General features: G+C 60.5%; 1 protein-coding gene across 6 annotated transcripts in view; it reads right to left on the bottom strand.

Annotated features, from left to right (window-relative positions):
* Window positions 1-417: 417 nt before the first annotated feature.
* ITPR1 (inositol 1,4,5-trisphosphate receptor type 1) overlaps window positions 418-26,717 on the bottom strand; it is a 222,065-nt gene continuing 195,765 nt past the window's right edge. For all 6 annotated transcript variants that reach the window (XM_037049555.1, XM_037049550.1, XM_037049551.1 and 3 more), the window contains 8 exons: window positions 26,442-26,606; window positions 22,098-22,293; window positions 19,829-19,921; window positions 18,637-18,776; window positions 17,989-18,154; window positions 15,213-15,373; window positions 4,281-4,442; window positions 418-1,712 (listed from right to left, as the gene is read on the bottom strand). In XM_037049555.1, the coding sequence (XP_036905450.1) occupies window positions 1,626-1,712; window positions 4,281-4,442; window positions 15,213-15,373; window positions 17,989-18,154; window positions 18,637-18,776; window positions 19,829-19,921; window positions 22,098-22,293; window positions 26,442-26,606 (1,170 nt within the window). In that variant the 3' untranslated portion in view covers window positions 418-1,625. The remainder of the gene's footprint in view (window positions 1,713-4,280; window positions 4,443-15,212; window positions 15,374-17,988; window positions 18,155-18,636; window positions 18,777-19,828; window positions 19,922-22,097; window positions 22,294-26,441; window positions 26,607-26,717) is intronic.

Below are 26,717 nucleotides of genomic sequence, written 5' to 3'. Positions count from 1 at the left end.
GTGACTGCTTCCCGCAGCCCAGGGACACCGGTGCGAGCAGAGCCACCCCGGCCGCTGGGAGGGACAGGCCCTCCTGCCTTTGGTGGAAGCATTAGCTTTGTAAGAGCTTCCCACGTCTTGAAGGAGGACCCTAGCCACTGGTCACGAACGAAAACCACCTCAAGTTCAAGCTCCCATAGCAGAGGCTGCGCGTGGTGCCTGTGACGCCTGGGGGCAGCCACACGTCCCTTGGAGTGAAGGAGCCCCATCCTGAACATGCTGGGCACCGCTCGCGTCTGCCTGGGGGCTGGCACTAGCCAGGGCGGCGTCTCTGGAGTCGCCCGGTGGCCTCACCACATGTGCTTCCAGCGGCCCAGAGAACACAACGGCGGGGGCAGGTGTCAACCTGCCACATGACGCCAGAACGAAAGCTACCAGTCGGTTCTGCATCGTTTATTAAATATTTGTTTATATATGCATTTACAAACGACTCATTTTGAGGACTCTGCTTTCAATCCATTTTTAAACTGTTTTTGGCAGACAGTGTCTTCTGGAACAGGAGAGCCAAGTACAAAACTAGGCAACAGGTATAAAAATTTCCTCTCCCACTTCCCATCCATCAGCAAGAGAAGTCATGTGACAGAGAAAACCGAAACTTGGCCCCTTCACGGGACTGGCATGGTCAACGGGGACTCCCCACGGGGCGGGGTGCACAGCGCCCCCGTGGGGCCTATGAATTAATACTTCCCAGGTCCTGGAGAACGCTGGTTCCTATGAAGAAAAAAGCCGACTCTACTGTTTGGGCCAGATGACCTAGGGACCCTTCCATGGTTGATTACAGCATGACACCAAAGTCCACCCAGGTGATGACGCCGGTCGGCCCGCCTTCACCCCACGCACTGCGTGAAGAGCCCCCTTCAGAAAAATCCATCAACTTCACAAGCGAAAGCCTGAGCCTCTACTGTAGCTCTGCTCAAAGAGACAGTTTAAACGATCAATTCAGAAGCTTAAAAGTTATCTTTGAAACTAAAGTTTTGTTTCTTAAAAATGAATGCTCACTAGACACTGGGGAGACTCAGAGCGCCGTCACGGCGAGTCAGAGGCAGGCACGCCACCGGCCGGGAGCAGCAGGCTCGTGGCAGGGCCGCCTGGTGCCCGGGCCTCACTCGCTGGTGCCAGCGTCCCTCGCTCTGTAACCCCTGGTGACCCAGTGTCAACACACCAGCTTTGGAAATGCGCGCCTGAGGACATGCCCGGGTCACAGATTCACTGTGAGCACATCATCCGTATTGCACAGTTTCATAAAAAACATAAATACTGGCTATTCTAGTTTTAAATACAAAATACATGTCATATAGTTTTAAATCTATAATCTGGTTCAAGTGCAAATCAGGTGCTTTCTTCAGTCCTTCCAAAAAAGGCATTTTTAATATCTTTGGCACAGAGCTTCATCCGTGCCAACAGTCCTAGTTACAATACGTACATCCAGACCTCTGGGGTAGCGATCATGTACAGAGTATAAAACTGAGTATGTACACGTGGACTGGGCGGAGCCCACACCTCCGTGGGCGGGGCGGACTCGCCAGCCCCACCCAGCCACACGAGCAGGAGTGAGAAAGGTCGCCGAGGGCCCCTCCTGGCCCTGCTCACGCGGGCTGCTGCGGGTTGACGTTCATGTGGGGTGGGTGTCCTAGAAGGCCGATTCTCTGCTTCTGCTTCCTCTGCTCTGTCATCTGGGAAGTTAGAGAGTTTCATCGTTAGCCCCAGACGCTTCCTGTACGCCAGAGCACAGCCGGCCCGCGGATTCACCTCTGTGGTCACGTCTGTACTGAAACCCACTTTCTATGAGAGTGCCGTCACTCCATCTCACACCCTCAGCTTCAGAAACGGCGTCTTCCCCGCAGGGTGGGGGACCCTGGGGCCGCGTCCCGCACCGTGGCATTCAGAGGGGTCGCCTGCTGCCTGTTTCATAAAGAAACGGAAGCACAGGAAGGGCACAGGAACCCTGAGGGCTGCCCGGACTCATTTCTAGACCGTGTCAAGACGCCCTGGAAGCTTTGGTGGCTTTCTACTGTAACGACAACACACGATCAAGACCAGCCGTGTGTCTGCGGCCCCGGGTCGGGGCGGGCCAAGTCCCCAGGCCGCAGGGTCCCGGCTCCCTGCTCTGAGGGCTCTTGGTGGTGGGTTCGAGAGAGAGTGATCTCTGAGCGCGCCCACGAAGATGAGGGGAGTCTACACGTGTCACCGAGCCTCCAGACCGAGGGGTCGTGTGTGGGTCCCGCTCTGGGTCCCACAGACACTGAGGGTCGCGGAAGGTCAGGCAAGAACACTTCTAAAACGCGCAGCGAGAGCTCCACCCCGCCACTCGCCTGCCGAGAGAATTCTCGTACCAAATTCTCTGCGTTAGTGCTTTCCTTAATCCCGCTGGTCCTAGCCCGGGCCTGGATGCTGGGCGTTTGAGATGACCGAGATAAAAAAAGCTGCACGAAGTGTGCGTCAGACAGACGTGCCTGCCAGCAGCCCGGGGGCCGCTCCCAGATTCTCGGCTTCCTGAAATCCGAGGAACGAGGGTGGAGGAGCAGACTGGGGCAGACCCGGCTCCCTGCGGTCTCCCCTCACGTAACTTCTCAGAGCCCGCCTCTCCCTCTACGCTGGCAGGTGGACGTGGGGGGACGTGGGCGGTTTCTCAGGACCCTGTCTGTCTGTCTGTCATGTCATCAACGCTAAATCTCAGCTTTTGCTTAGACTAGCGTTTGGTACAAACTGCCCTGAGGAAACGTGGACCGAGAGGAACTTACCTGGGTTCAGCGTTAAAGTGGGCGTTTCCCCCCTATCTAAAAGGTGGCGTTTTGATTTGAAAGGACAATTGCTGTTTCCAGGCACCTGAGAAAGGCTGCCTGTTACCATTTCCAAGTTTCCCAGGGGACCCGTATTTCCAAGAGGAAATACTGTACCAGGCTTCTGCCACTGAGAGTCGAGCGGGGACACCGTGGCCGGCCGCTCCCGTGTCCTGAGGTGAGGGCCCAGTCTTTGATTAACTGGGGGGGGTCACCCAGGACAGACATGTCACAAGTTCAGCAGAGGGAGAGCCACACATGACACGTGGGACAAACACCATCAGATCACGTGTGTGCCTCGCTTTGCTGTGCCTCACCAGTGTTCTTCCCTAATGTTTAAGTGCATGATGGGAGTTCTGAAACTTTAAGGCTCTTTTAGAAAAAATGACTAAGAATTTAAACAGTTAACCACAAAAGGCAAATAGGGTACAATTCTTTCAGCCACGAAAAACAAAACCAGTGAAAATAAAAACACAACACAAAAAACTGAGCCCAGGCAGGAGGGCCCGGGGCCCCGGGCCTGTCACTGGCACCTCGGCGCGCTCTGCGTCCCCACCTGTACGACAGAGGCTCAGGTGAGATGCACCTGCGGCCCCGGGGCCCTCCTGCACCCCCAAGGCTTTCTGCTCGCTCCTGAGCTCTACCCAGCCCTGTCCCGGCTCACAGGCTTACACGCTGGGCACGGAGCGGCTTCAGAATGACCCGCAGTGAGCGATCTGAGTCTCGGGTCCTTAGCATGGAGAGGACAGGCTGGGCCCGTGGAGGGAGCCGTCCGGTGCTGCCACCAGACACCTGCTCATGGCCGGCGGCCAGAACCGGGCAAGGACGACCCAGGCTTTGGTGTAAACCGTCCCTCCCCCACTTCCAGGGGCAAGTGGTAATCTCGGGGACAGGCAGCAGCTGGGCGGACCCTGAGCTCCGTGACAGCTGGGACAAGCCCGAACGACCCCACCGTCCTTCCTGGCCTGGGCAGTGAGCCTGGACCATGCGGCCACTCCGTGAGGACTTGGCTGATAAACAGACCACAGCTGCAGCTTACCCGAGTCTGGGCTGAAACGTCTTGGGCAAGGAGGGGTCAGATCTGCGGCCGGGAAGCAACATGTGAAATAGCTTTACTCGGCCCCAGGGCGGGAGTGGGGCGGGGGGCTGCCCCAGAGGAGTCCCCAGGTGAGGCCTCTACGGCAGCCACCGTGGGCCCACTGGGGCTCATGTCGCACATCGGAGTCCTGGCCCTGGCCCCGAGCGGGGTGCCACAGGCACACTGCCTGCCTCTGTCCTGTTGCTCGGTCCCTTCTCTCTCCAGGAGACAGACATGTCAGCATTTTACCATGAGCAAGACTGATTTTTTCCCCTCATCGAGTTAAGGGGGCATGTGCATGGTGTACGGTGTGTGCTGTGTGTGCCTGGTGTGTGGGTGTGTGCCCGGGGCGCACACACAGCAGACGGCGCCCCGCCTGGTACCTGGTCCTTCAGCTCCGACAGCTGGCCGGACAGGTTGGTGACCAGCTTCATGGTGGACTCCAGCTTCTCCTGCAGGTTCCGCAGCTCGTTCTGCTCGCCCTCCGAGTCGCTGCTGACCAGGGACATGGCTCTCATCCGGGGGAACCAGTCCAGGTTTCTCTCCTAGAACCGCGTGTGAAAGGAACAGGGGTCACTCCTGGGAGTCCGACCGGAGAGGCGGTCCGACCCTGCCGCGTACGCTCTGCCTGGCACAGCCCAGTGGGCGGCGGTTTCTGTAAAACCACTTGGCAACTGTCTCTTTCGTGGAACATGACTGAACACTCCCAATTCTTAGAAGTGACTTGAAAGTTAAATCCGGGGGAAAGCGGGCTAATTTTCAACAACGTTTCTGATCTGCAAATCTGAACACTGCCCCCTGCAAATCCAGTCTTTGTAAAAAAGACAAGGCTGATGAGTTTGGGGTTTTCAAATTGTGGTGAAATACATGGAACAAAATTCCCCGTTTTCGTCACTTCCAGGCATGTGGCTCAGGGGCAGCAGTGCAGTCACACTGTGTGCAGCCGTCACCGCCACCCACCAGAATATCCTCTTCCCCCGAAATGACACCTGCCGCCCCTGAACACGGTGCCCCGCTGGCTGCTGCCTCCTGTCTGTGCCTCTGGCCCTGACTGCTTGCGCACACGGTGGCTGTGTGTGTGTCTCCCTCGGGGTGCTGCACTTGGAGGAGCATTGGCACACATTCTGGACGTGAGAGGGACGGCAAGGTCCCGAATGTTCCAGATATCCCGGGGGGTGGTGGTGGTGGTGGTGGTGGTGGTGGTGGTGGTGGTGTGTGTGTGTGTGTGAGATGGTGGGTGTGGAGAGGCCGAACACAGGGCCTGGCCTCCCCGGTTGGCCCCCCCACTCCTCGTGGCCTCCTTCCTTCCTGAAGAGCTGCCGGGGGCCACCAGTTGGGGCAAGGAAGGCCCCGGCAGCCCCTCCCCTCCTGGTCATGAGGCCTGTGGCTCGCACCTGCAGGCAGGCTCGCGGTCGGGTACCAGGAATGCCTCACAGCTGCGTCCCCACCTCTGCCCACAGTGGCCTTTTCCCCAGCTAAGTTCTATTCCGAGAGGCAGGAGATGCTACACAGTTCTTTATATTTAAATCAAAAGATAAGCACCATTAGCTTTCTTGGAAGATAGTACATACAAAATGTAACATGTTCCACAAACGCTGCAGGCACACCATGTGTTTGGGGCCAAGGACACAGCTGGGGCCGCGCTCAGCAGCCACTGCGTCCCGGGCCTCGACAGTCCTCAGCACGAGAGGGCCTGCACCATCAAAGCACCTGCTCTTCTGTCTGGGAGAGCAGACTAAGGGTGGGACAAGGCCTGATACACCGTCCAGCGGCAGGTGGAGAGGAGAGCTGACATGTGCAGTGACGCCAGGGATGGCCTGGCTGGGGCCCTTCCTGGAGGCACGTGCCCGAGGGACGGTCAGCACTCGCCACACTGCGGGCAAGACCAGACCATCTGCACAGATGGGACAGCCGTGGCCCAAGTGGACGACAGAGACGTGGGGAGGGGGCAGCAGAGAGAGCAAAGAAAGTGACCTGTGGGGAGGGGCCCTTTTAGGACTCGCCTGAGGCCACCTGGCACCAATACGCAAACGAACGCCACCAGCGAACACCGGCTGCCTAGGAAAGGCGAGAGAAGCCACCTGAAATCGGCCATCGGAGCTCGTGTGCGCCCCCGTGCTCAGCAAACCGCCCACAGAACCGGGCAACACAGGCCTGGGCAGAGCATGCAGCGGCGAGGCGTTGGGGAGAAGAACGCGGGTGTCGGCCGCGGGCCAGCGCATGGTGCAGGGCGGTTCTCTCCCTCCTTCCCACACGAGCAGAGGCAGCCTTTCTGCGGCAGTCCCGCCTCCTTTGGCAGCACCCAGGTTCTGGACTCCCGGGCCTCTGGACTCAAATAGGCCTTTGAACAAACTTGGAGGGGACAGACCCTATCCCCCTGTCGACGGGGCACTGAGGGTCCCTGGGCCTGGCTCAGGGCTCTGAGCTGAGGGTCAAAGGCAGAGCAGGCCCAGGTCCCCGCCCCTGGGTACCGACGGGCAGGTCTCAGGACCCAGCCCCTGGCTCACCCTGCAGCTCTGCTCCAAGTTGGGGCTCTCAGGTCTACTGGATGGGCTGGGGGAGCCTGCCGGCCTGAGGGGCTACTGCGGGCCCATGCGCCTCTTACCCGGGGGGCTCAGGAGACACAGGTTTGTTTCCATCTGGGCTTCCATGCTGTTCTACCCTCTGTCCAGCTCAGACTCACACAGACGCCCAGCCTGTCTCAGGCCTGACGACCAGGAGTCCTGACGACCAGGAGTCCCGCCGCCCCGGGCACGGGGGCCGCCTAGGGCTGTGGAGCCGGAGCGCAGCTGCTGTTGAAGATTTCCTTCACAGTCCGTGGAAAACGAGAGAGGGGGTGTTTGTGTTTGACTAAAAAGATGCCCTGACCTTGCATCGCCCGTTGAAGATAAAACACAAGCTTCTAAAGAAACGTCACCCTTGCCACTGCGGCCATGTTGGGCAGACTGCCCCCCCCCCCCATTCCTCCAGCGCTGGGGCACAGCGGCTCCCTGGTCTGGGGGCCGTACCAGCAGCCCCTCTCCTTGCCTTCCTCCAACCTGAACACAGAACAGTGAAGAGCCTGTGGCAGGGGGCCCAGGGGGGCCCACCCACCCCAAACCAGCCCAGCTGCAGGGGCACTGTCAGTGTGGGCCCTGAGCAGGGCGGGCCCTACACCAGAGAGTCTGGGAGCCGATAAGTATTTTAATTAGTCATCCTGGGCTGTTAGGTCAGATCTCAAATTCCCAAGGAACACCTGGTAGTTAGAGTCAATTCGCAATTCTGGCCCAGCTGTCCTGTGTCTCCACGTGGCCCTGCGTGGAGTCTGAGTCTCGGGTGACCACGGGCAGACCACCCCGGAGCTGAGCGCAGAGGCGGGCAGAGACCACCGTGCCCACGGTTCCGCTCAGACTCACACAGACACCCAGCCTGTCTCAGGCCCAATGACCCGGGACGCCCGAAGCCCCAGCTCCCCAGGGGTGCATGTTCGCAGAATCCTGCCTGCGTGTCTCTTCAAGATCAAAACCGCCTGTGTCTGGGCTCCCACTGCCTTTTTGAGAAAGTCATGTTTGAGGGAGACACTCTGTTTACACATGAACTCAGCTGGAAGGGCGGTGTGTGTGGTCGGGAGGGCGGGGGCGGGCGGCTTCTGGGGTCACTGAGCATCTGTGGGCTGCATCTGCCCCCCACCCCCGCGGGTCCCTGCTGCCCCAGCTGCTGGCACCTCGCATACCGATGGCATTAGGCACCGTCTGCCCTGCTGCTGCCCCCAGCTGTCCCGGCACGGCCAGCTTCCTCGTCAGAGCATGCGGCGCCTGCAGCCACAGCCGGAAGCGGCTGACCACAGCCTTCGGTTCTGGTTGGTTCTTTTCCAGGTAGAGCTGGAAAAGTCCCTGCGAAGGCCAACACTGAAGTCTCAGACACGGGGGCGGGGCTGACCTCTTCGGATGCCCTTGATTGGAAAGAGGGAGGGAGTGTGCGTGTGTGAGAGTGAGTGTGTGAGCGAGACTGAGATGGAGGAGGAGGAAGAGAGGAAGCTGGACTGCGTGATGCAAACGCGAGTCATTCTGAGAAGCGCCTTTTCTCCCAGGTGCTAGTGCTGAGGCTGTTCTGGGAAGAGGATGGAGGTGGCCCGTCCCCGACTCGGACGGGTCTCAAGTGGAGTGTCCTGCTGACCATGGGACCCACACACACTGCTGCTGCGTCCTCTGTCCTCCCCGCCAAACCAGGGTTTCTGCGGTGACAGGGGAGGAGGGAGCGGGGAGGGAAGATGGGACCAGGAAGACTGAACCCACTGCCCCTCTGCCCTTCGGACCACCCCCGAGAAGGTTCCACGAGGCAAAGACTGTCCTTTCAACTCAGATGGCAACCGAGTTTCTCCTTATCTCACCAACCAAGATGACGCAACGGATTTTTCCAGAATGCCTGGGGACACTTAGGTGACAGGAGTGTTGAGAGGGCGGGGGTGGGGGGAGGCCTGCACACAGATTCTTGGCCTCCCTGTGGGTCCAAATCCCCAGAAAGTGCGTGGAAGGGGCTGGGGAAGGACTGACGTAACCCTTAACGTTTCAAAGGCTGGGGGAGAGCACACAGACTGCCCATTGTGTGCCCCTGTTGCGAGTCAGGGTGACTGTTTCTATGGAAGAGGAAGGATAACCCCCCAAGCCCCCTTTTCTGACGTCGTAGCAAAGAGCAGACCCCAACCCGGTACCCGCTGGCCTGGGTGAGAGGCAGCGACAGCTCACCTCGCCGGCTGCAGCGGCCACCTCGTCTATCACAGAAAGCGGGGCTGCAGGGATGGTCCTGGCCCCCCGATTGGGGGTGGGGGACGGCGATGGGGCCGGGAACCAAGGGGTCTGAGGGCAGTGTTCCGTTAGTGGCTGTAACAGTGACCCATGTCATTACAGCTCCAAGAGCAAACCAGAGGGACACTGTGGCCCATGTGTGACAATGATCTTCAGTTGGTGATACTGTATCTACGCTTCCTCATCTATGGTAACAGATACACGGCAGTGACACCAACACAGAAAGTTAGTAGGATGGAAAGGGGGTGGGATGGGGACATGGGAACTCTGTGTTTTCTGCTCAGTTTGTCTGTGAAGCTAAAACTCCTGTAAAAAAGTCTAGTAATTAAAAAAAAAACTGGACCCCACACCTGGCATGAATTGGCCAGCCCCCAACTCTGGAGCCTGCTTTCTTCTGTTCCAAAAGCCGTGACCCACCGTGCCCGCAGCCTGCAGGTGCACTTCCTCAGCTGCCTGTGACATCAGCAGGAGGGACGCGGACCCGAGTCAGGAGCCGAGGGCCCGAGCCTGGCGCCCAGCGAGCATGCAGGATGGGCACGAGGGGACGAGACAGTGACCGGCCCGAGTCGCTGTCTCCTTTGGGGGCAGGTGGCTGAGAGAAGGTCCCTGAACGGCAAGCACTGTGCCAAAGCACCAAACCAGCGCCCCTGGCCCAGTCCCAGAGCTGGTCTGGAGGCAGCCCGCCACCGAGTACCGAGCCCCAGCTAGCCAGCTTCCTCCTCCTCTGGGGTGCATTCTAGACTATTCTACCCACAGCTGCTCCTGAGCTGAGGCATCGAGGTGTCCACCCCGTGAGCTCGGAAGGCCACGGCCCAGACAGGCCAGATTATGTAACCTGCAGCTGTGCTGGGGTGGCCACGCACCCTCCCCAGACTCGGTGAGCGGTCGCACTCCGGCGATGCCACGTCCCGAGGTGGCCTGTGCCAGCAGGGAGGGCCATGCCCAGTTCTGATGAAACCCCTCGGAGGAACCTGCGGCAGGGACCAGGGCAGGGGCTGCTGGTCCCGCTGGGGCTGCAGGGGGAGGTCACAGAGGTCACGGAGGAGAGGAAGGTGGGGCTGCCGACCTGAGTGGGCAAGGGTGGGGCTGGCCGCTGGAGATCCCTGATAAAGGCCCAGTCGCGCCAACCTGCCCTTTGCTCAGCTGGCTCAGGGCCACGGTTGGGCAACTTCCCTGTCACTGTCACTTGGGCAGGGCACCTACCAGAAGTCCCCAGAGGTTGTTCATGGCATTCTAGCCATTTTCACTGGTTTCGTTCTATGCTTTTCTCGATCCCACGAGTTTTAAATTTTAAGCTCTTATTGCCTTTATGTGACAATGATCTTTTCTTTTGCTAGTTTAAGCTGCTTATGCAGCTTCCCGCAGTTCTTTACCGTTGGACATGTATGAACACATGTGTGCACATGCCTGTCTCCCCACCAAGCACACAGTGTCCCGCCAGACAGTGTCCTTCCCCCATGGGTTTGCCTGTTGGAAAACGCCCCCTGGCCGGTCAGCCCTGCCTGGGCACACCTGAGTGACAGGATGATGCTGTCTTTGTCCCTGTCCCTATGACGTCAGTAAGAGCTACAGGAGAGGTCCCCAGCACTGAACTGACATGACCCCGGGGCGGAAGAGAGGCCCACAGACTGACCTCTTGTTCGGATTCCTCAATCCCTCCCCAACTCCCACGTGACTCGCCGCCCCGCACTCAGACCCCAGAGGGGCCCCAGCCTGTTCCTGCAGGTCTTCCTCTGAGGCCCGTGGGCCTGCCCTGACACGGGGGGTGGGGCTTTGGGGACCGGGCAGCCCGGGGCAGCATGAGGGGCCAGTCCAGACTTTCTCATGTTCTGGGGGAAGCCAGAGGAGCTGGAAGGAGAACCCAGGGGCCTCGTCCGGCTGTGCCACCCCTAGTGCCGGTGACTCCGCCCCAAACGAGCACCGTTTGCTCATGCCCCCCAGAGACGCTAGTGGGCTCCACTGTGAAGAGCCGTGTCTGACAGAGCCCTGGCCACGGGCCCCAGTGAGGTCCCTCACCGCTCAGTGGCACAGGGCACGATGGCCTGGCTCTGTAAGAAACGGCCACGTGGATGGTGAAGAGGAGCGGACGGGGCCAAGGCTGAGGGGCCACGGTGGGCTCGGGGCCCGGGGTTGAAGGGGCCGGAGAACAGTGCGTGGGGGCTGCGGCTGGGGCAGGGGCAGGAGGCGGACCGAAACCAGTGGTGAGCAGACATCTCCTGCACACACAGAAGCAAGTGCTAAGCTCATCCCAGAATGCACCCTGGGGCTGACTCGGTCCGAGACCAGCAGGTGTGAGCCCTGCCTTCACCTATCGTCCTGCTATGGGCACAATTATTGCCCGCAGGCTCAGGGCCCGCACTTGGGGGCAGCTGGCACCCTGGGGCCTGTTTCAGGAATGGTTCCTTTCAGGCAGGTCATGGCTTAGGTCCCCTCCCAGTGACAGACAGCACCTAGCTCCTCCTCCACACAGGTCCAATGGGGCCAACTCAGAGGGGGGAGCTGGGGGTGGGGTTGAGGGCACAGAGGCATGCGATCAGAGGAGGCCGACTGTGCAGTAGACGGCTGACCTCATACCCTCCAGACCAGAGGGCACAGTGTGCTGGGGGCCTGGGCGGGAGGACGGGCTCCACAGCTGCTCTGGGCAGCTGCTGCTGACATGGACCCTAGTTCAAGTGCACAGGGTGGGGCGGGAGCAGGCCTGGCTGGCTGGGAGGCGAGTCCAATGATTCTGACATGCTGTTTCCAGCCAACTGCTCCCTGCCCCACCCCACCCATGCTCCCTCGTGCCCAGGATCTTGAACTCTGTCCCCACGCTGGCCCACTTCAGAAGCATTATGGGCGTCGTGTCTGAGGGAGGCCTAGGCTGTGCCCTCACTCAAAGCAAAGGGTTTCTGGAGCCCCAGGGACACTGTGACCATGGCTGTGACCTCCCAAGGTGGGCAGGAAAGCCGAGGAAGGCTCAACCCTCTTTCAAGGGAACTCAGTGAGGTGTCCCCACAGGAGCCCAGCCCATTGCCACACATCTGCCCAGAAGCAGACAGGCAACGGGAGCAGAGCACAGGGCCGGGGGTCTACGTAGGTGTCCTGTGGACCTCAACTGCCCCCTGCACCCCCACTCTCCAAAATCCTCTCTGCTGGGGCCTTCCAAGTTCTCGTGTCCTGACCTGAGACCCCGTGGTGGCTGTGCAAGTGACTATGTTCACGTCATTTCTCCTCTGTCACTTCCCCCTACTCCCTGAACGTGTCCAGGGCCTCACTGCTCTCAGATGTGACCCCAGGGTGCCCTGGGTTGCTCCTATGGCCCCCTCACTGCCCGCACCCCCACCCCCACCCAGCAGAAACACTGTCCTTGCCTTGGAGAGCTCTGTCTGCAGACTGGGCAGCCCCCGGCTCTCGCTCGGGTCGGGAAGGGGCCGGGCCTGGGCCAGCTCCCCTTCAACCAGAAGGTCGAACACGCAGGCGTTCAGTGCCCAAGGTGACCTCGGCCCTGGTGAGCATACTGCCCGCGGACCGTGCGTCGGTCCTGCCGAACACAGATGGACGGGCGGGAGGCCGATGCCCACTGCTCCTGAGTCCCCTTACCCACCTCCCTTGGGTGGCCGCTGAGTGGCGTCTCACCTGCAGAGGCTGTTTGTCTGCTTGGGCAGTTCGCCTAAGAGCTGCTTTCAGGCAAAAGGCTTTTCTGAAGCCAACTGACCAGGGGCCTCAGCAAAGCATCTTCCAGGAACCCAGGCTCCCGGACACCCCCCCCCCCCCACGAGAAAGGAAGCAGCCCACTGTCTTCTGAGAGTTGTGGGCCGCCAGGATGACCAGCTTCGACGTGGAAACCGCCTCTTTGCTGTTATGTCCTCGGGCGACTAGTTTATGAAGAGGTGAAGTGAACTAATGCAAGACGGCCCTAATAGGGAAATCTGCGATGGAGTTGTGTGTGCATGTGTGTGTGTGTGAGTATGTGCATGTGTGGGGAATCTGTGATGGAGTTGTGTGTGTGTGTGTGTGTGTGTAAACCTGTGATGGAAGAGTGTGTGTGTGTGTAAAACTGATGGAATTTGTGTGTGTGTGTGTAAATCTGTGATGGAGTTGTGTGTGTGTGTGTGTGACAGAGAGAGAGAGAGAGAGAAGGGGGGGTGTGGGGAGAGGGGAGACATCGAGGGCCACCCCCTGCAGCCATGAGGAAGCCAGCCCCAGGCTCCAGGACTGGGGACAGGCCAGACTCTTGTGCCACCTCACCGGGGGGCTGCGCCTGCTCCCATGAGCTACCTGGACGAGGATGCCTACATCTAGCTGTGGTTCTTGGAATTGTCTTTCCCCTTTGCCTCCGACACCCCACCGTCCCCAGACGGGGCCACCATGGAGCTGTCACCCTGTTCCAAGCTTAAGTGAGGGCAGTGGCCCTCAAGGAGGGTGCTGCGGTGGCTGGGAGGACCACACCCATGGGATGTGTGGGGCCTGAGTTCCCGAGGGGAGCCTCGCTGTTCCCACGCTCCTCCCTGCCCCCATGGGGCCTCCCTCCTGCTGGCCGGGGGCCACTAGCACCATGGGGTGGTGGGGCGTGCAGGAGAAGAGCAGGGCTGCCAGACCGTGAGATGGGCCGCACGCACGCACACACACACACGCGCCAGGGTGGACTCGGGCTCGACAGAGCTGGGTTGGAAGCTCGGCTCTGAGCACGTCCCTGTGGGTGACCATGCTGGGCTGTGGGGTCTCATCTGTACGACAGCCGGAGAGCCACCTCTAGTCCCTGACGGGGGTCCTGGGGGGCCGCAAGGCCCGGAGTCTGTGTCAGTGTGCCAATCAAATGCTGCCTGTGTCACTTATCACCAGAGCACCCGCGGGAGCAGCGCCCCGTCCAGGACCCTCGGGCAGCCGTGGCAGCAGGTTCTCCCCGTTAGCTCATCCTGGAGGAGGAGCCAGAGCACCCAAGACATTGGGGTGACCTGCCACCTGCCGAGGAGCCTTATGTTCAGCCAGCTGCCTTCCAATGCGAGTCACCCAAAACACCCTGCCCACGTGGTCCACACCAACCAGGCACAAGGCCTAGAGGGGAGGCGTGTGTTCCTAGGAACACCGATCCCTTGCGTTTAGGTTCTCAGTTGGCCTTCTTTCCCAGCCGTCCCTCTCGACGCTGCTTGGATTTCTAATTGTCGAGAGTCACCGAGTCCGCTTGTCCAGCGAAGCACTGGCTTCTCTCCTGAGCCCACCTGTCTGCTGCAGGCCTTCGGACCCGTGGGCACAGGCTTCCCACGGGCCCATCACCAGTCGGACGGCCTGGCTAGTCATCTGCAGACTCGCACGGAGCTGCACTGCAGCTGAGGGACAGCCTGGCCAGCGACACAGTGCAATCCTGAGAGAACTCGGCCCCCGCCCCTCCCCAGAAACCCCATGAGGGCAGGGAGCTGACGAATACAGACAGGAGTGACTCTCTGTGACCCGTTCTGTGCGGAAAGGGCCGGACCTGCCCTGGCTCAGCCCTGAAGAACGCCGCGTCCACCTGTGAAGTTTACGAGTAAGGCAGACAGGAACTCTCCACCGTGGGATTCCCGGAGCCAAGGTGCCGTCCTGCCTTTCCGAGGCAGCGGCCTGCTAACACCCAGAACGCCTCGCATGGCCCGTGAGAAGGGAAGGGCGTCTGTGCCGGCTGTCCGCTCGAGTCCCAGCTGGCTGCCCCGTCTGTCTGTCCACCTGACGCTGCCACCCCCTCCCTCCTGGGAACCGCAGGCCCATCTCTTCCCCACCACCCAGTGTACGTGGGAGGCGGGGCTAACCCGGTGACAGCCGGTGACTCGGGCCAGAAAGCCTGCAATGTGCCCAGGGACACACACAGCCAGGGAGGGGCAGAGCTGGAGCCCACACTGCGGGCTCCTGCCCCCAGATCTGGTTCTCAGATGCTGACAGCTCCGCGCAGGCCCCAGCCTGGCCCCGGCGCTCCGCGTCATCCCCCTCCCCAGGGACCCATGGGATGGCGTTCAGAAACCGCAGGTATGAAGGGCTGGGAGCCCACAGTGCACATGCGCTGCCTCCCCGGAGCCCTGCCTGAGAACCACACCCCTCCGGGACTCTGGCCGTGCGCCCCAGCAGCGAGAAGGTGAACTGGGGACCCGAGTCCCTCCACGGTGTGACCCACTCTGGACGGCCAGGGCAGCGGCCCTCACACGGCCAGGCTGTCTGAGCACATGAACGGATGGTGCTGGGGGGTTATTTCCTAACAACACTGCTCAGAAACCAGCTCTCACTCAAGGCAAAAACCAACCAACCAACCAACCAACCAAACAGGACCGTCCATCATCAGGAAGAGAGGCGGAGCCCAGGGCTGACCTCTCCAAGCCTCCAAGGTTCCTCCTTTAAAACGAGGAGGAGCCGCAGGTCTGCCTCCTCCGAAGGCCCCGGGAGTGGACGTGCAGGCCCGGAGGGCGGAGCCTCCTTCCGCCCGGGCTCCCCGCATGCGCACTCGGGCTCCCCGCATGCGCACTTGCAGAGGCTGCTGTCCTGCTGTGCACCACCTCCGCCCCCCTCCAGCGGGCACGCACTCACCTTGATCATCTCCGCCACGTAGCTCTCGGGCCCGGTGTACTCGGTGGAGTCCTTGACCTTCACCAGGACGATGAAGCACAGGTAGTGCCACATGTTGTGCTCTTCCTTGATGTGCTCCTCGAAGGTGACCGTCTTGTTGTCGAACTTGTCTCTTTCCAAGCCTGAAAGAGAGGACGGCCCCAGCCCCAGTGAGCGGCCCTGTGCAGGCAGTGACTGCAGCCTCGCACCAGTCAGAGAAAGGCGCAGGTCTGTGTGGGGGGTCATGGGGCGGTAGGGGGGGGCCGGAAGCAGCACCCGTCAGGGTCAGGGCGCACCCCCTCCTCTGCCACTTGTCAGTCACCATCTGGCCTCCAGGTGCCTGGGTGGCTGTGTTAGGGGGCTGGCTGGCCAGCCTGCCACTCGGCTCAGGAGCGCTCAGGTGACGCACTCGTGCCTGGCAGGTAAGCGGGGGAGGGCAGGTGCCCTCGCCTAGGTGGGTGCTTGCAGGCAGGCGGGCAGGAGGGTTTCAGAGGAGGCGGAGTCCGGGCCAACGGGACTTCAGCCCAGCTGGAATGCTAGCCAGTGACTGCATTTTGCAGAGGTCTCGGCGAGCAGTTCTGAAACCAGCTTCTGTGGTGTCTTGGACTGACAGGGAAATAGGAGAATGTGAGGTGGGTCACAGAGCCAGAGTCCCCATGGCTGGGGAGGGGCACTGGCATGAAAAGGGGGCAGGACAGAGCAAAGCCCATGACGCTGGAGTGGGAGGTTCCAGTGGGAGCCCGTCCGTTCACACAGAGACACGGATACAGACTTGTGTGTGCACGTGTACTCACACACACATGCACATGGACCCTCTACACTGACGCCCCCATAAGCCCAGGGGAACGAGCAAGCCTTGCCCCCAGAGTTTGGTTGCCACACGCCGTCCTGCAGTGGAGGGGCCCAGGGCTCCCTGGCCCGCCCGGCTGGCAGCAGGCAGGGTCTGCAAGGCACAGAGGAGCTTGACCCTGGATTGTCGCCTCTCTCACGGTGACAAAAAAGGGAGGAGGTGCACCCAAGATGACAGTGACATCACAACCCAGTGCCAGCCTGCAGGGGCTGGTGGTGCAGAAAGCTGCGCAGTCTGAGCATCACACAGGTGGTGGCAGAAGGACTAGAACCCACCGTGTCACAGAGGAACCAGGGACCCGTGTGGTCACAGATGCCAAAGCACAGGCGTGCACAGGTGAGAGCAAGACAGAGTCACTGTTTACAATAAAAAGCCAGAGAAATGTACAAGAACAACAGAATAAGGACTCATCCTTCGGGGACAACTGTGATGGCAGACTGGGACAGGGTCAGCCCTGGGTGCTACAGCTGGGGGTTCCTGTCTCCTCTGAGGAGTAAGACAGTTGCACTGTCTCAAAGTATCTCCCCATAATGTGGCTCATAACTACAGAGGGAAAAAGCAACTCTGCAGCCGGGAAAAAACCTCAGCCACACCTGACCATGCCACGCCTGACTGCACCACGCCTGACCACGGGAGCTGCGTCGACGCGCCCAGTTAGGATCTGGCCCCTGTGCCCCCGGTGTGATGCCCGAGGAGACACACCTTTGCAAAGGCCCGTAGAAGTGCAGAGTCCCAGTCTCAGCAAGGGGACACGTCAGACACCCTGATGGGGGACAGTCTACAAGACAACCGACCTACATTCTTGGGAAACATCAGCACAGGCCACAGAGGCGGGGCCACTGGGCGCAGCACATGGCCTGGGGACGCTCACTCGCGGTGAAGGCCTCGATGGGGTGAAGGGCGAGGTCGGAATTCGGTCTGTAGGTGACAGGACTGTATCTGGGCTCATAGTCCCGTTCTGATGGCTGGATGGGGGGTGAGGAATGTGAGAGGAGGTTCTTATGTCTGGGACGCAGTGCAACATTCAGGGACAAAGGGGAGCTGTGCCAGGCTCGCTCCGGCTCTTCGGAAAAACCGTGTGTGAGAGGCAGAATATCGCGAATGAGGTCAAACAGTGGTATTTGGGGGAACCGTCTATGAATTCTTTGTACCAGTCTTGTGATTTTCCTGTAACTTGGGAACTTACGTCAAACAAAATGCTTGGAAGATTTTAAAGGGAGCAAAACGGTTCAGGTTTTTCAACGGGAAACGCTCACTTTTGAGCGTGCGGGCCGGTGGAAGAGGCATTGACTCAGCCCGCATGTCGTGAGTGGCGCTGGGGCGGCTCCTCTGCTCCCAGCTTCCAGCAGGAGCAGCTCACACGCACACGCCGGGCCCGACGTGGCGAAGATGGCTTTCCCGGAGCCCGTGCACCTCTCCCTCGGGGACGCTCACTGCTGTCACCTGCTCTGTGCGGGGCCTGGCCTAGGAGGGTGCACAGTCCCAATCTCCCAATGCACTGCCAGGCAGATAAGTTCACATCTTCGTGCCCGCGTCCCAGATGGGAACACAGTTCAGAGAAGGAAAGTGACTGGCGCCAGTTGGCAGGCTGGTCAGGAGCCGAAGTTCACGCAGAGCCCAACTCCGAACTCCCCCACAGGCCTGGGCCAAGGGGACTCTTTGCCAGTGACGCCTGATACCCGCACCGTCAGCAGTGAGGCTGGGGCTGGGTGGAAGGGCTCCGTTCTAGTCACTTCGGGCAAGGGACACTCAGGTGCCTCAATGACGAAAAGACCCCGAGGTGCATTCATTTCGAGTGATGTGTGTTCACACGCCTGCTCCCCAAGGCCCCACCCCCACCGCACACCGGCCCCCGCTGCCCGGGCCCATTCCAGGCTGGGGATCCCACGCGAGCCCTCAGGCACTCACCGCAGATGAAGCACGTGGTCTTTAAGATCTCCTCCTTCTTCTGCTTCTCGCTCCTCAGGTCCGCGAAGGTGTCGATGATGACCCCGAAGATGAGGTTCAGGACAATGATGATGACCATGAAGAAGAACAGCAGGTCATAGATGACCCTCGCAGCAAAGAGGGGCTCCTGGAACGGGGGTGTCTCGGTCAGCAGGGCTGCCCGCCACCCTCACCTCCCACCCCTGGTCTGTGGGTCAGGGCGGCGGGGAGGGTCTCTTGCATCCAAGGCAGACGTCCATTTTGGCACGTGGGGGGGGGAAACCCCAACACCCGCCATCACCCATCGGCCCTTCTGGGAAGAACTCAAAACAGGCTACTGTTGTGTCTCCTTCCGCACCTGGCCTCCAACTGTGAACCCCACGTACTTGGGGGGGCCCGTCCATGTGGGTGGGGAGCCTCCTGGGAGCTAAGGGGTGTGGAAGCCCATCGGGTGGGCCAGACTCTGCCCTGGGAAATGGTCACTGAGGTGTAACTGGGGGACCTGACCCCTTGCATGGCCAGCAGAGAGGGAAGGAGCCCAGGGAGCTTCCCGGGCTGCCCGTGTGGCCTCTGCCTGCGCCCCTGCCCACTGCCCAGCAGCCCTCCTGCCCTCCCCGGGGCCGCAGCCACCTCTTTGGACGGCTTCCTGAGCACGTCGCCCACGCCGCCCCCGCTCCGCAGCCCGTGGCTCAGCACGGTGACAATGCACATCAGCAGCGTCTCGCACGTGTGCTCCTGGTCGGGCTCTGTCTCGTCAGCCGGCAGCGGCTCTGTGGGCGCCCGTCGCAGGGCAGGGGCGAGAGAGCGCAAGACGGGGACCTCAGACGTCAAACCTTTTGAAAAGCCCAAGTCGTCTGGGGCGACTCCATCTCTGACTCCATGCCCTGCTCATTTCTGGAGCCACGTCCGAGCGGCCCCTCCCACCATTAAGTCTGCCGCACACCCTGTCCTTTCCAGATTTTACACTCTGGCCCCAGCTTCGAACAGACGTCCGGCCTCAGAGAAGCTGCTAATGCTCTCAGCCTCGGGCCCCTCCTTCCCTGCTGAGGGTAAGGCCACCAGACCGGGCTCCTCAGTGGGGGCGTTGTGAGGGCTAAGCCCTGCAGCACACGGCACACAGGTTTTCTGGGCAGAACACTTGACTTTGGGGGGCTGCCCAGTCTCCCTGGTTCCCTTCCTCCCGCGCCTCGCCACCTTTCCCCAGCTGCAGGGAGCGTGGCCTCCCTAAATCTCACGTGCGCACTGCCCTTCCACGGCCTCCGGCCATCCTCTGGGTGAAAGTTAGCCTCCTTCATGCAGACATGTGAGACCTTTCAGGATCTGCCCCTCTGTCGGCCTCTCAGGCCTTGCTTCTTGCTGCTGTTCTTCCTCGGAACCCAGACCTCCAAGACCTGCTGCAGCCTACCTCCACGCAGGCTGTTTCTGCCCCCGTGTTGCCTGTCCCCTGCCCCCACGCCTGCTCCCACCGCTGGGCTGTGCTGGCTTAGCTGCTGCTTCCTTGGGGACGCTCCTCCCGCACTGCTAGGCCGGTGTCTGTCGCGTGTCTTCTGTCCTTGTTCCCGGCACTCAGCAACTATCGGTGATGCCCGCCTACCTGCCTCCCCCAAGCTACCACCGTCTCAGAGGGCCGCCCGGGCCCTGGCAAGCAGTGGGCCCTCGGGAAGGACTGGCTGAGTCAAGGCAGCCCGTCTTCCCTTCCCGCAGGGACTTCTTTTCCCTCCGCTCCCTCTGCTCCCCCAGCCCTCGCCCTCTGCCCTGGCCTCGCTGGTGGACAGCAGACTCCGCATCGTTGGGCTCCCATGTCACGGCCGCGTGGTCCTACCTTCTTGGGGAGCGGCGGAAGAGCAGTTCTCCTCGGTCCCCACCCGACACACGTCGGAGTACAGGAGCTCGCTCGCCAAGCTCTCGGGGCCCTCTGCGGGGAGAAGGACATTTTGTGAGGCCCAGCCTCGTAGCAGGGGGTTGCCCTGCCATCCTGCACGTAAAGTCCAAGTAGAGATGCGATTCACACTTGCGTCCGGTGATCAGGATGGGAGAGGGGCCGGGGGGTCAGTTCCTGGAGGCAAACTAGGGACCTGGCCCTCAAAGACACAGAAACTGGCAGACACGGCCCGGCACGCAGACACCTGCCCGGCTCATGCCGGCCTGCACCAGAACCGCCGGCAGGGACCCGCAGGAGCCAGGCAGGGTGAGCTGGCGTGGTCCAGACTGCGGTGGTTGCGGTAAACACCATTTCGTGTCAACGTGGAGGCGGCAAAGGCCACCGGGCTTGGTCACAACCATTCCAGCCCATTCCTTGGGCACAGCTGCCTGGCTGCCTGATGAAAAACCAGCAACACTTCATTTAGTTGTGTCGAGTGTCGTGACTGAGGGAGAAGAGCCCTTGGGCTCCACTCAAGGGGGTGGTCATTCTTTTTCGTTCGCAGAACTGGAAACCTCCTCTGTGTAAGTACCAGGAACAGGTCTCGCTGTGCAGAAGTCTGTTCACAGAGCAGGCAAGCCCAGCACAGGCCACTGCTGGCAGCTGGAGGCGTATTCTCCCATATATTAAGGGATGTCAACTTTTTAATTTAGAAAACAGAACAAAACACGACCCCCCTGCAGCTGTTCTGCAGTGTCCCACCACATCTGTGGGTGCTGCTCTGTGCAGGTCTGGGAGGGTGCCTCCCGCCGGCAAGGCCCCAGGGTGGCCCTTCACTAAGGAAACACACACGGCCTTTGGACGCGCCCAGTTTTCCTCGGCGGGGAGACCTTTCCATCTGCGTCTGCCCCTGCGTGCAGTCGGCGGGCTTTCCTTCCGGGGGAAATCCCTAGACGCAGATTTCCTAAGCCAAAGGGATGCTGACGCCCATGGTTTCAATATATATGCAGTCAGACTGGTTCACGAGAAAGTTGCAGTATTTTAAAACACGACCACAGAGTACAAATTCCATGCAGGAGCTGGACGCTCACACCCAGCGTCTAATGTAGCGGGTTGGCCAAGAAGTCTGTTCGCTTTCCCATACGGCTCTCATGTCGCCTAGTCATGTTTACTTTCATTTGAAACAATTTTGTTAGACTGTGTCGTGACAGCTGTTGTGTCGGTGTGAACAAAAAACCTGTCAAAACTGGTGAATTTGTGTGTAGTCATTTTAATATTGAAGATGGAAGAACATGAGCAACACTTTCAGCATATTATGCTCTATTATTTTGAGGAGGGTAAAATGCAAAACTGCTACCCAATGAAAGATTGGTGTGGTGTGTGGAGAAGGTGCTGTGACTGAACGTGTCAAAAGTGGTTTGTGGCCCTGGCTAGTGTGGCTCAGTGGATTGAGTGCGGGCCTGTGAAGCAAAGGGTCGCCGGTTCGATTCCCAAGTCAGGGCACATGCCTGGGTTGTGGGCCGGGTCCCCATTGGGGGGGGGATATGTGAGAGGCAACCACACATTGATGTTTCTCTACCACTTTCTCCTTCCCCTACCCTCTCTCTCTCAAAATAAATAAATAAATAAATAATATTTTTAAAAAAAGTGGTTTGTGAAGTCTCGTGCTACAGATTTCTCTCTGGACGATGCTCCATGGTCAGGCAGACCAGCTGAAATTGACAGCGATCAAATTGAGACATGAATTGAGAACAATCGATATTGTACCACAGGGGAGATCGCCGACATTCTCCAAATATCTGAATTAATAGTTATTGGTGAGGCCCTGGCTGGTGTAGCTCAGTGGGTTGAGCGAGGGCCTGCGAACCACAGGATCGCAGTTCGATTCCCAGTCAGGGCACATGCCTGGGTTGCAGGCCAGTTCCCAGCAGGAACTAACGAGAGGCAACCATACATTGATATTTCTCTTCCTCTCTCCTTCCCTTCCCCTCTAAGGATAAATAAATAAAATCTTAAAAAAAATAGTTATTGGTGAAAATGAAAAAAATGTGTCTTGTTTTACAGAAAACCACCGCACCGACTTTTTGGCCAACCCAGCACCACACCATCCTCGAGGACAAGAACCAAGTCTGCCAAGCCCACCCTCTGGGGTCCACCCGCACCACTCCCGTCAGTGTCCCCTTCAGCTCCCTTCCGGAAGCCGCCTCCCAGCAGGAGAGGCCCGACCCACCTGGCAGAGCGGTCTCATTGGGCAGCCGGTCGACCTCCAGGATGAAGTCGTCCTTGAAGAAGAGGTAGCCCACGATGGAGAACAGGTACACCAGGATCAGGGCCAGCACCGCTGTCAAGATGATGGACCGGCCGTTGCGGGTGACGCTCTTGATGACGTTCAGCAGAGTCTCTTCTCTGTACACCAGATCGAAAAGCTTCCAAAGCAAACACAAGACGGTGATGTGGCAACCCGGAGCGGCCCCTCAGGTGCACCGATGCCCCGTCGCCAGCACCGGAACTCGGAAGCACCGCCCCACACCCAGCCACGTCACTTGTGCCTGGCTTCACAGCGAAAAACGTGGTGGTGAGAGTGAGGACAAGCAACCAGGGAGCAAGGGACCCGGGAGCCGCTTTGGGGGCGCGCACTCGGTTTGGAGGCCTGGACACAGGGAGGGCCCAGCGCAGTCCCCGTGAGTCTGGGGAATGAGGGGGAGGGAGGAGGCCCCGGCCTGCGTTCACTGGGGAGTATTTACTGGACAGCCCTGGGCTGCTCTGCAGGCCGGGCCGGGATGCCCTGTCCTCCGCGTCCCCGGTGGGAGGGGCAGGGCAGGGGGCAAGGACTCTAGAGAGAGGCTCCCGCCCCAGCCCCAGTACCTGCTGCCGCCAGGGCCTGTGCCCTCTGAGCCCCAGCACCCCCGTCTGCAGAAGGCAGGGTGGCGAGTTACTGTGGAGGCCAATAAACGATACACGGCAGCACCTAGCACGCAGCCACGCTTCGGTGCTGAGCAAGTGCACAATAAATGGTCATTATCACTGACATCCTGACAAAGACACCAGGCCACATAGATAGTTCGTGGCAGGGACTCCAGAAAACCTAAACCTTCCCATGCGCTCGTGGGGACAGCTGCCCCCAGGTCACAGGGTGCTCACACCTGGCCTTGCCCTCTGCCTGGGGGCCTGCTCTGTGCAAGGCGGTGGCTTCACGAGACACGGAGGATCACCGTAGATCCTTCCGGCAGCGGGACAGAAGGCCTGCTTCCACGAACTCTCTGACCCCTGGCTGGTGGGGCGGTGGTGAGGGGCCAGAGGAGGGTGCGGTTCTTAGAGCGGGGGCCTCGTTTGGACCTGCCTCTGTGCCGCCACCTGCCCCTCTGTGGCTTTAGGCAGAGCCGAGCGAGCCAGGATGAGGGTCTGGACCCCACCCCTGCTTTTCCTTCGTGGTAGGAGGTCCGTGGACCCCGCAGGCCGCCTCTCTAAATGGTAGTGTCGCCTCGGTGTGGTCGTGGGCCGACCTAGTGACGGCCCGGTCACCTCCAATGTAGGATTTTCCATCCGAGCACGTTGTCTGGCCTCTCAGCCCTCTGCCTCTGTGAGGCACCGGAGCCCCAAGACTGGAGGGAAGGGCTCAGTGAGGCAGGAAACGGAGGGAGCGAGGGAGAGCCGGAGCCCCTCCAAGAGCACGAGAGGCTCAGGGAGACGCAGGTTAAATATCAACCCGGCAGGGGAGGGCGACTCCGGACAACAAAGGACTCGCTTTCCGTGGCCGGGAATGTAGAGAGCGTGCAGCCCCCAAGCCACGTAAGTGAGGGACGGCTGTTCTGTCCTCTGATCACACTTCCTGTCGTTAACGCGACAGACACGCATGGCCCATGGAGGAAAAGCGTTCTCCTAATTACACAATCATACGCGTCCCGTGGACACAACCTTGAAATCGCAGAAAAGCACAGAGAAGAACAAAAATCGCCAGTGACCCCGCTGTGTGCAGACATCTACCAAAAGTTATTTCCCTTCAGCCTGACTGGGCTTGGAAGAAAGTCACACACGCACGTGTGTATTTATAAAACTCTCACGCCAGCACACACGGGCAATCCTGAGCCTCGGCGCGATGGCCTGTGCGGACATGTGAACTGCATGCGAAAAACCAGGGCTGCTTTTCCTGGACAGTCGAGCGTTTTGAGCTGTGCATCACTAGCAGCAGTGGTGGCTGACCACCTCTCTGCTTGCCCCGCACCCCCTTCCCGATGAGCTCCCGGTGCATTTCCAGGAGTGCAGTCGCGGGCTCCGTCGCTGCGGTGGAAACAGATACTGTCCCGCCACTTTCCAGAAGGGTGTCCCGTGTACCCCTCCACTGCTGCCGGACACGGGCGGGCACCCCTTTCTGCCACACTCTCGATACCAGGCGCGACCCTGCTCGTGACCTTGTGGGTGCAGCATGGGTCACAGGTCTCACCGACTGTGTCCTGGCTTTGCGTTCAGGATGGACACTTTCCTGGGTTTCCTGTCCGTCTGGACTCCTCCCCCGCTGCCTGTAAGTGCTGTCCCCTCTCGCCCCAGGCTACCACCGTGTCTCTAAGGACGCCAGGTGAGTGCAGGCTGGAGAGCAGGCTCAACCAGGCCTTCCCGGGCCTCTGGCCTCTCCCTCTCCCTCGGGCTGCTGGCGCCGGGCCTCCACACCCCAAGCTGTGCGGGTTTGCCCTGGAGGGCTTGCTCCAGTCGCCGCCTCAGACTTTCCTCGTTTGCGGGACAATCTGACAATCTGAATGGTTTCAGTGTTTTGTCGGTGGTTCTCAACAGACCCATCAATGCTGCACTTGCCTTCGAGGGCAATGCAGCACCTGGAATCTCAGACTAGCGAGACCCAGACAGCGGAGAAGGCCCCGGGCGCTACCGAGAGGCGCCGGCCCCATTCGGGTTTGACTTTGTTCTAATGCGCTTCTCCGAGGGCAAGCGGCTCCCTGGCGATGGCTGGGCCTGAGGGCTGCGGCGGGGAATGCCAGGGCGGGGGAGGACAGCCGGGGCTGTGCCCCAGGGTCACCACCCATGCTGCACAGATGTCACCTGCCTCCAAGGCAACAGGGGAGAGGGTTTTCCAAGGAGCTCCTGGTGAACAGTGAGCACCGGGCGGTCCCTCAGTGACAGGACGGCAGGGCCCATGAGGGCAGAGACAGTGCTGGCTGGTCTCCCGGCGATGTCCCCCACACCTGGCGCTGGCACTGCAAAGGGCCCCAGGAAGGACAGGCGCCGTGGACAGAAAAGGAAGCTGGCTGGACACAGACCGCAGGACAAGCCAAGCTTCCCTGGGAGGAGACGGCATCACCTGTGGGGGCCCCCTGGTGCCCAAAGCCCCTCTGCAGGGATGGGACAGTCTGTGTCCACTGGGCTTTGGCTCCTGCCAGGTACTTGGCTGGACTGCGGACAGAGCTGCCTCTGACTTGCCAGCTGGAACCCCACCCAGGGACAGGGCTGCAGGACAGAGGACACAGAATGATGTGCACAGAGCCCCCGAGGACTTCGGACACCCAGTGTCCAGAGAGGTCAGCTCCGGTATCCGGAGACCCCTCTGCCCAAACCCTTGCATTCTAGCCAGAGCTGCGTGAAATGAGGTGAAGGACCCTCGGCCAGGGCTGAGGAGGGAGCGCACCCGCTGACCGGGACGGTGACTGTCGTGGGTGTGGGTGGGGGAGGGGGAGGGCACACACAATGACAAAGACGGCCCACTTGGCTGTGCGGCACGCAGGCTCGGCAGGGACTTCTCAGGCCCCGATGCGCACCGTCACACGCCACGCCCACCACAGCCCTGCCAGGGAGACGCGCTGCATTCCTCACTTCATAGCTGGGGAGACTGAGGCACAGAACAGAGAGGTAACAGCCCCACGACCGCGTGGGGAGCACCTTCCAGAAAAGTTTCCCTGCCTCTTGCGTGTGTAAGTGCCCCGTCCAGAGTCGACATTTTGTCCCCACAGACACTATCCTGCTTCCCGCCCCTCACAGACAGCCCAGCTGGCAGACAGGTCAGGGCCGCGCCCTCTGTCATTTGATGGGTGTGCAAGGAGACGGGTCCCCTCGAGTGACAGGAGAGGTCAACACACTCAGGGCGGGACCCAGAGGCCTGCTCGGGAGGAGGATGGCTGGGGGCTCATGTGGCAGACCAACACAGGAGACCCCGCGGCTCGGGCAGAACGGCGGCACCTCCCCCGGGAGGTCTCCTGGCTCGCATGCCTGTCGGCTCTTGGTCTGCACCCCGGGGCTGTGGCCACCGCTCCTGCTCCTGTCCCTGCGTGCTTTCACTGGGAGCTGTAACGCGTGATCCTCTGGAAAATGGCCCCTTGGCGAGCACTGGCCACGCGTAAGAAGTGAGGAAAAGGGAGGGCACACACACGTCCTGGCCTGGACCGTGGGCGACGCCTGCTCGGAGGAGTCAAAGGTCTCATCTGCTTCCGTGCCGCGTGGCCGCAGTTGCCAGGCTCCCGGCAGCTGGCCTGCACCCTGGGCAGCGTCCCCTGGGCCCCGCAGACGGGGGGGGGGGCGTCCCGTCAGGGGAGGGACACGGCCCGCCCCCGCCGCCCCGCTCCCGCCCGCTCACCAGCAGGCTGTAGAAGAACTCGTGCACCAGCAGCCCCATGGCGCAGATCAGCAAGTACAGCAGGTGGTAGAGGAACTCCACGTCCAGGACCATGGCCCGGCAGCCCCGGGTGAAGGTGCCGCAGTTGCCCACGAAGCTCATGAGGAAGATGATTTTGTTGCAGACCTGGGGACAAGAGGGACGGCCACATCAGGATGCCTGTGCCACAGTCCCGCCCCTCTGGGCACACATAGGGCGTCTCCCGCAGATGCCGGCCAGTGGTGGCGCCCTCCATTC

The sequence above is a fragment of the Sturnira hondurensis genome, unplaced genomic scaffold (assembly GCF_014824575.4).
Source record: "Sturnira hondurensis isolate 20B ecotype Veracruz unplaced genomic scaffold, ASM1482457v3 Scaffold0006496, whole genome shotgun sequence".
Classification (NCBI taxonomy): Eukaryota; Metazoa; Chordata; class Mammalia; order Chiroptera; family Phyllostomidae; genus Sturnira; species Sturnira hondurensis.
This window is presented reverse-complemented; position numbering and strand designations above follow the sequence as displayed.